General features: G+C 42.6%; 1 protein-coding gene across 1 annotated transcript in view; it reads right to left on the minus strand.

Moving 5' to 3' along the window:
- CHD7 (chromodomain helicase DNA binding protein 7) overlaps positions 1-9,217 on the minus strand; it is a 117,972-nt gene extending 108,755 nt beyond the window's left edge. The window contains exon 1 of the mRNA XM_008571565.1: positions 7,372-9,217. Within this exon, the coding sequence (XP_008569787.1) occupies positions 7,372-9,030 (1,659 nt within the window). The 5' untranslated portion in view covers positions 9,031-9,217. The remainder of the gene's footprint in view (positions 1-7,371) is intronic.
- Positions 9,218-9,469: the final 252 nt, after the last annotated feature.

A 9,469-nucleotide genomic window follows, 5' to 3' on the forward strand; every position in this document is an offset into this window, starting at 1 on the left:
CCCAAGTCTCATTCCCCAGCCAGCTATTGCTCTGCAGTAACAAAAACCGCCTTTCTGAAGGACTGATAAAATGAAGAAGAAAAAAGCAGCACTGAAGAAAAAAAAAAAAAGGCAGGACACATGCAAAATAGTAAAAATGAAGGCTTTCTCCCTTACCCTTGGAGAAAGCAATTTCATAAACAAGCAATTCTATTAGAGACCAAGAGGCAAAAAGATTCTGAGTTGAGGGAAAAAAATTATCTGCTAAAAGTATTCAAAAACACCACTTGAAACTAAAATCTTGAAAATGGCTATAATACACCTTTTAGAGAAACATGCTATTTTTTTCCTGTTGCACAGACACCATTAAGACAGCCGTCTTTGAAATCCAAACAAATGATATTTCACTCCAATAATGTTACGTTTTCATGAACTGATACTGATATCCCTAACACAGGAGCACACACAAACCCCTCCAATGCTGCATTTACTGATGACATCTAAAAAAGGCTTACTACTTCCCCAATCTTACAACAAGGGAGGATAACACCTGTCTTGAAAGAGGACTATCATAATTAGACTACACAATTTTAAATTTATTTGTATGTGTACAAATTTATTTATACTCTAACTTGTTCTTTAAAATAATCTGAAGGGCTGGCCAGTTAGCTCCATCAGTTAGAGTGCAGTGTTAGAACACCAAGGTCAAAGGTTTGGATCCCTGCACTGGCCAGCCACCAAAAAGAAAAAGAAAAAGAAATATAAAATGAATTTGAAGGAACTGATATGAAAAAGTCTAGCACTGTGCTATTCAATGTGTCAGCCACCAGCCATATGTGGCTATTTAGCAGTGAAATACAGCTCACCCAAACTGTGTAAAATACACACCAGATTTATGTAAAATATCTCCTTAGTAATTTTTATACTGATTATATGTTGAAATAATATCTTGTGTATGTTAATTAAATATTACTAAAATTAGCTTTACCAGGTTTTTTTTTTTTAATGTAGCTACTAGAAAACCTAAAATAACATATATGGCTTGCATTTGCAGCTCTCATTCTATTTCAGTTGGACAGTGCTAGTCTAGAACGCAATAAGTGCAAAAAGGAATGATGGCCAGAATATTACACTTAAATAACAAAATTCCCTGTTCATCTCAGTGAAGGACTTTGTCTCCTACCCACCCTCCACCACCCTGCAATCTTTGTCCTTAATACAGTGTTTGGCATATAACAAGCACCAAATATATATTTCTTTAATGTATCTGAATGAGGGCAACCAAGAGAGAAGATGAAAACACAGCATCTAAAAGTGGCTTCCTAAAAGTTAAGAAAATCAATTGGCTACTTGCGACACCTAGCACAAGACTAACACCCAGGCTTTAAAAGTAAACTAAAAGCCAAATTCTATTGCCTACAGCATTTTTTGATAGTCACAGAAAACAATGCTCTTTTACAAAATAAAAGTTATCTAAGAGGCAAGGCCATCAGGTAACTTATCCGTGCTTTCAGAACCTGGGGTGAAAGGGTAGATGGAGTAGAATTTTTCCGCTGCTGTAACTCAGCACCTGGTATTTTCTATTTTAACCCACTGTAATTCTGATCTCTGGGTTAAACCATGAAAGAATGAAAATGCAGGCAGGTTACTCACTAAACTGTAGTATATATGAATTGAGGCAGTGAGAGATGAAAAAGAAGCTACAAACAGCAACTAATCGACAAGGAAAACAGAGAGCATTAAAGGCTGGAAGGCTTGCTTTAACCAAAGCGTCATGAAGAAATAAGGACTGAGCCACCAGCATGAGGAAAAGCAGTGGTTTCTTCTGCCTTTGCTGTAGAGCACTGGAGGGTAGCCTGCTCCAATGAGGACAAGCTTGGGTGCCTGTTTTCTGAAGGTGGGTGCACTTGGAAAAGCCCCTGAATACCACTTAGTTGTAAAAGATGGTTTTTCTTTAGAGATATTTTGTTCTCTCATCTCCCCCAGACATCTTTAGGGGTGTGAGAGTATACATAATGTCAAAGGTAGTATTGACAGAATAACCTGTCTCCGTGGTAAAAAGGCATGTTTCTCTATTTCTGATCACAACTTGCATACATGCTGCTTGAGATGCATGGCCACCTTTCTCCATAAATTTACCTAGTGGTTGCCAATTACTCTGCCCATGTCTGGAATTCTGTATTTACCAGGTACACTGAGAGAAAAAAAAAATTTATTGTAACATAGTTGATTGTACATATCTATGGGGTACAGAGTTGAATATCAGTACCTGTGGGCAATATGTGATGCTCAAGTCAGGATAATGAGTACATTCAACATTATATAAATGTAATCGTTTTTTGTGGCCCTTTTCCAATTCCTCCCTTACCCCTATTCCCCTTCCCCTTTCCCACCTCTGGTGACCTCAGTTCAAGGTGATTTCAGTAGAGAACTGACCCTACTTGAGATTTACCAGGAAAACGTTTTCCCAGAAAGACTGTTTTTTAAAGATATTCCTAAGATGTCACAGAAAAATAGAGAATTGAAAAAACTTATATCACTGATTGTCCTAAATGTTTTTGTTTTTTAACCTTGTAAGGGAAAATAAGGACACAGGGAAATTATTACCCATCACCTCAATCTTAATGGTCCTTTAAATTTTTTTCTATTTCTGTTCTCCTTCATGATGACTGTATTTCAGGATCAAATTAGTGAAAGGGGCACAAATGTATCCAAAATATACTTATTCTAAGGACACAAAGTTGCAGACTGTAGCAAGTCCACCAGAACTTTCCATTTGCGATAGTAATCCATGAACTGGGACACCTGTGTGGACTGTGCAGTATAAGTTATTCAGAAACTCAGAGACTTAACTGTAACCTGAAGGACAATTTACTTAGCCAACCTTTCTTTAGAAAAGCTCTTCAAACGAACAAAATACCATTCTGTGCTTCCCTTCTAGGTTGTTCACATCCATGTCCGTTCCTGGTCCCACTCCCTCTCTGCTCTCTTCACACTCCTGCATACTGCAGAGCACCCCATGGTGCTGTGTGCTTGCTGAAAACCTCCCAGTGCACCCCCGTGACCCGGGGCCAGGACTGTCCAGGCCCCAGCCCCTACATTCCAGCAATACCAGGGACATTCAAGATCATTGGGGCTCTCTCGTTTTTTGCCCTTACTGTTTCTTAAACCTTAAATTCTTTCCCCTCCCCCTTTACCCATCCTTCTCTCAACTCAGACTGATCCTTCACATCTCAGAGAAGATATCACTTCTCCCGAGAAAGCCCCCCCAGACCCCAGCTTCGCCCACCCAAAGACTGGGTTACCCAGTGCTGATCTCTATGGGGTGCTTTTTACAGCATATCCTCACCTGTACCCCTTACCCCTCACAGCAAGATTGCTCTCTCTGCCCCAAAGATGATCATATAGGGAGCCTTCGTATTTTATGAATATTCCCTGAAACCAAGGAAATAAAGTTAAACAACTATGACAATGTTTGACACTGAAATAAGTAAAATCATTTTCAAAACTTTGCAACAAGTAATTCTGAACACCTGCTAAATGCTAATGTACTGTTTTTGAGTTCCTACCATGTTAAGTACTTAAAGAACATTACTGCTAATCTCTCTATGCCTCTTACCAGGAAGGTATATGAGCCCTCACGTCAGAGATAATGAATTGAGGCCCTTAGGTTAAGTAACCTGCCCAAGGTCGGGGGTTAGTAATCAGTTACTGACGCTTCTACTCAAAAAACTCAGACTCCAAAGCCTGCACTCCTTCCTTCACACCAGTGGTTCTGAAAGTGTGGGCAGGGATCCTGGAGGGTCTGTCATGTCACAACAATTTCTACGTGATACTGAGGTGTTATCTGCCTTTTCACTTCCATTTTCTCCGAATGGACAATGGGCTTTTCCAGAGGCTCATGACTTGCACACAGACTGCCATTCAGGAGCAGGTGTGAGAATCCAATATTTGAGAAAATGTAAAATACTGCTACTCATTTTCTGTTTTGGGAAATAGTTATTTTCATTTAAAAGGTGTTATTTACATTAAAATGTAGTGGTTTATTTTTAAGTGATTAACAAATCAATAAAGAAATTTTCCTTGGTTTAAATTTCTGAGACAGTAAATCTCAATACATATAACCCACATAAACACAAGCTCTTTGGAGTCCCCAATAATTTTCAGCAGTGTACAGATGTCTGACATAAAAAGGTGTGAGAACCACTGTTCTAATCAGCAATTGAAAGAGAAATAGAAGCTAGGGTTTTACCTTTTCCTGTATATCTCATCAAATAAGTATCTAGAGCTCCCATTAAAGAATATGTCCACATACCAAACCAAAGAGCAAAAACTCAAGAAGAGTTAACAGTCTATTTGAATGTGATAATTCAGTTAGCAAATTACATGGATATTTCAACCTAATCTAGTTGCTTCCCTGCTACTCAGCATGATTTTAAACCACCATTCTGTCATATATGAAGTAATTTTAGCAGTTCTAAAGCAAAACATAACTAGTTAGGCATATTTGCTAGGACAGAATGTGAGTCATTTAGAGGGGGGGGTAAAGAGATTTTCAGGATTATGTGATAGCATCTTAAATTACCCATATCATTAACCTCCCCATAGCTAGCAACATGGACTAAAAGGGGGGTAATATTTGCACAAACCAAGTTTAGTATTTCATAACTAAGTCTATATTTCACAATATTTAACCTGTTCCTTAAAAATAAAATTAATTTTACATTGTATCTACATGTAAAATGACATAATTATAAAGCAAGTCTTGCATCTCAGGAGATCACAAACTAAAATCTAGAAGAGAATTAACATATATACCACGGACTGGACATTTATACTAGGCACTTGGTATATATTACCCCATATAATGTCAACACCCTTTGGGTTGGGTACTTTCTTCTTCCAGGTTTACTGATGAAGAATTTGAGATTCAGAGAGGTTAAACTGCTTGCCGAACGTCACCAAGCAAACAAATGGTAGAGCTGGGACTCAAATACCTTCGTGACCTTAGAGTGTACATGCTTCCCAAGACTTTACACCTCCTTAGTATTATTTTCCAAACTTAGTATTTCAAAATCTGAAGAGGATGCAAAGTTAAGCAAAAATAAGAAAACAAATACCACGAGCAAAATAGAAAACGTTACTTGTACTTATAATGGAAATACCTCAAACATCCTTGTCTACCTCCCTTTAAGAGTCCCGAGTCAGTCTATAATGAGGCACCGGAAGAAGAGGGATGCATGTGGGGTCTCCCAGAGTCTGGCGCAGGACACAGCCTGCTGGGGCCTCCAGCACACAGGGACACAAACCCACAGATGCTCACTGGTCCTCAGAAATGCCCACGGAGGTGTTTGTACTCTCAAAACTCAGGAGAGCTGGAGGAGATCAACAGTCCTCATCCAGGGATCAGACTATAATCACAGGGCGTCTCCTTCAAGCTGTGCTCACCCTCTGGTGAAGAGAAGATGCCGCTCTAAAAAGATCCCTTATCTAGTAAGAAACTTTTCAGGGAATCAGAGAAGAATAACTCCTGGAAAATAAGTCGCATTCACTTCTGCCCTAGAACCCACCCAGGCCTGCTGGTCTCAGGAATAGCACTTTGGGTTGTTCTGAGGAGGGCGTTTTGTCCTGACGTTGACATAAAGGAAAACCAATTGGCTAGGTTTGCTCTTCTCCTTCCCCCCGGGCCTGGGCCCTGCCCTCCAGGACCTGTGTAGCCAGCCTGTGTGCCCCTGTCCCATCATCCTCTGGGAGCCCTGTGGAACGTGGGGACCACAGGCCCAGCACCTTCCACTGATGTTGGGGCTCTCCTGAGAATCGCCAAGTATGCCCGACAGCCAAGGACAGCTTCCCCAAAAACCCTTCATGTCCTGACCTCCACACCCCCACCCCCAACCCAGCCGGGGCTAAAGATCTGGGGTCTCTGTGCTAAATGCCCCTCTACTAAAATGCCTTGAGTGTTTCCTGACCAAAACCCTTTTACTTTCACACTGCTTCAATCCTTCTGCTCCCACCACCTGATCCCTGGTCCCAACTGTCCACGTGGGCCTGGACAACAAATTCACAGTCCATCTTCTGCTTCCCCATCCAGCCTGTGGACTGTCTAGTTAATATCACTGGCTCCCCATTTAAGTCCAAAATCCTTAAAACAGAATACAAGACCCCAATGATCTGGCCCTGACTGGTGTTTTCCAACTTGAAGCCCCTGCTTCCCATGGCTATTCCCTACAGCAAGCTTGACTTCCCGCACCCGTGTTCAGCAAACTATCCCCCAACCTGAAATGTCCTCCTGGGCTTACTTTCCCTGGGTAAGTCCTAGGTAAATTCCAAGCACCCTCACCCACTGGTATTTGCTCTCTCCAGACACCTGTCATGTAATCATAGACAGTCTTTCACTCTGTTTTGTATTTTCACATACAGGTCATGGTTTCCCCAAATTCATTATAAGTCCATCAAGAACAAGCCCTGTGTCTGACAGCTCTAAAATCACCTTCTGTGCCCTCCGAAAACAGAGTTGCAATCCTAGTGGATGATCAATACATATTTTTGAATAGCACTCAGAATAATCTATACACATGGATATTAATTTTTTTCTTATAGACCTTGAGCATAAACACCAAAATTTACAATGGAAAGATGTCTCTGTGAATACTAGAGTTTAAAACTTAAATATGTTCTCTTATAAATTCTGAAAAACAAAAGTCTCACCTTACAAAAAAGGAAGACTCCCACTTCAATGCTGGGTACCCAAACTCTTGGAGACCAAACACCTTCTGTGGATTATCATTTACTGCGATTTTCTATGGTTTGTGATTTAAATTCACACTGACATTCAACAGTTGGTAAATAAGTATTATAGAAGTAAGTATCATATTGCAACTTACCAAGAAAAACAAATTATAAAAGGAGAGATGGGGGAGACTACCACAAACACATAAAACTTTGCTAGAAACCAGTTTTCAGTGTATTTTTAAGAGAGGGAGAGGGTGAGGGGGAGAAAAAATAGAGAAAGAAGAAACAAAAGGAAACAAAAATGTCTGATATATTCTGAGCCCACTGTCCATCTTCCTGCTGGCAGAGACCCAGCTACTTGCAGGAGCTGTGACCTATGCACCTCAGTTATCTACGCTTCCTTACCACCTAGCACAATTCCTGGTATGGGGAATTCAAGAATTCTTGAATGAATGAATGAATAAATGAATGAGCCAATAACTGAGTGAATACATGAAGGGAGTAACAGGAAAAAATGACAGTCTGGAGCAGTACACAAGATAAAAATTAAGGCATGATTAATAAAAAGACTTTTCATGAAGTTTAAAGAAAAATTCTTTTAGACAAGTTAACCATGTTGAATTTTACACTGCAATACATAGAGGCTACATGTCCCCTTACCTGATGTACAGGCACTTTCTGCGGGGTGTTCTGGGGCGATGGGTGGAGCTGTGCCCAAGGCTGGTGATGAGGGTGTGGGGGTGAAGACTGGTGGTGCAAGCCCGGGTGGGGCTGCAACGGAGGACAGGTTGGCAACTGCTGAAAAGACGGCTGCTGACCAGGATGTTGTTGGCCAGGTATCAGTCGTTCCTGGATTGCTTGTGGATCTGCAAGGCCAACACCAGGACAACCATTTGGTCTCATGTGCCCGGTCAACTCCCTCGGTGCCGAGGACATGCCCATAAACGGACGAGACTGCTGCATGTTTCTGGGGCCCATATTCCTCTGTCCGATTCCCATGGCACCAGGGGGCTGGTGAGATGGCTGAGGGTGGGGCATATTTGGATAACTGCCAACTTCCATTGGTATCCCAGCACTTCCAGGCCTGACTTGCGGAGGAGGAGTGCCTGCTGGATTACTCATTGCTTTCATGGGTGACATGGGAGGTGGAGAGGCATAACTTCCCTGAGGCTGTGAAGGATGCATAGTTTGTGTGTTCATTTGGTTAAGTGAGCCACTGGGGTGGATGGGCTGCTGGTGCATTAGTCCTTGACCACTGTTTGATGGGAATCCTACAGCATTGGGGTATCTTGGTACGGACTGATTCATTGGAGTATTATTTGTAAGGCCTAAATTTTGATTCATCCCTGTATTGTTAACTAATCCCTGATTTAGGTTACTGTAAGGATATCGAGAATACTGCCCTGAGTTGTTTATAGTAGGAGAGGGGACTGTCTGGCTCCGAGAACTAAAGTTAAGGGTTTGTGGCCTGACAGCTCCTTGTTGAGGAGGATTCGGGGAGAATCTGGGACTGTGGGCAACTGTTTCTCCATGGAGAGCAGTAGGGGGGTGGTGATGGAACTGCTGCACCGAGTGACGCAAGGAAGGTGCCATGCTGGGACTCTGCTGGGGCACATGGGACAAGTGGCCAGGCCCTGAGGTGGCAATAAAAGGATTTCCCTGATTGAGGCCCTCTTGACCTTGGGGAAACTGGCTCATCCTCTGCTGTGGCTGCCCATGCTGTTGCATGGAAAAATCCCCACGTGCCATATAGCTGCCCATCTGCTGCATGTGCTGAGGATGGCCCTGCGCTGGGGGTCCTGATGGAGCCGGCTGCTGTGGCTGCGGCGGCTGCTGCTGGTAGGGGGCTCGGATCTGGTCCGGTACCTGAACAGCCCGGGGGCCCCACATGGAGCCACTATCCACAAAAGATTGCCCATGCCTTTCGCTCTGCATGCCAGGGTAGACTCCCATCTGACCACCGCCACTGCCACCATGGGGCACCTGAGAAACGGGAGGGGTATGGTACTGCGAGTGCGGAGACGCGAGTCCGTTCCCAGGGGCATTGCTCATCATTCTGCTAGGCTGGTCCAGCAGATGCATCTTTTGTTGTTCGTACTGATTATAGTGATCAAAATGGGTCAACTTTGTTTGACTTTGATTAGGGGAGGGATGATGAAGGGATGGCTGTAAAGCGGCAAAGCCTTGGTCTATTGGCATTTGCTGACCCATGGGATTTACTGGATTTTCAGGGTAGCCACATTCTCCAAGGCCTTCAAGGCCTTCACTGAAAATATTCCCATCCTCGCCAAACAGACTCATCATTCCTGGATCCGCCATCTTCTCCCAACACACGGCTCCTCCAAACCACAACTTGGGAGCTTGTCTGTGCTTCACTTCACTGAGGTGCTTGTCCTCAAAGCCTATAATCCTCAACTAATCTTCTTCATGTCATTCCATATTTCTTTAATTCTCTTGGACCCTGCAGTGTCAGGCCAAATCTGGATATAGGTCCTAGAAGGGAGTGGGAGGTAGGGAGGAGGAAGGAAGAAAACAAAGAATTAGGAACAAATGATAAAAACTGCCAGTATTTTACACATTTGAATTTGGTTTCCATCAGCAATACTAATCTAGCCCCCTCACTGAGCTGTATTTTATAAATCTAGTTCACTTTAAGAGAAACTCATTAGCTTCAACCAGAAGCATTATTATGATCGGTTACTTAGAAAGCAAGCAAAACACTAACCTTAACCTTAAATTAATCCATTCACTACACTTC

The sequence above is a fragment of the Galeopterus variegatus genome, unplaced genomic scaffold (assembly GCF_000696425.1).
Source record: "Galeopterus variegatus unplaced genomic scaffold, G_variegatus-3.0.2 Scaffold703, whole genome shotgun sequence".
In the NCBI taxonomy this organism is placed as follows: Eukaryota; Metazoa; Chordata; class Mammalia; order Dermoptera; family Cynocephalidae; genus Galeopterus; species Galeopterus variegatus.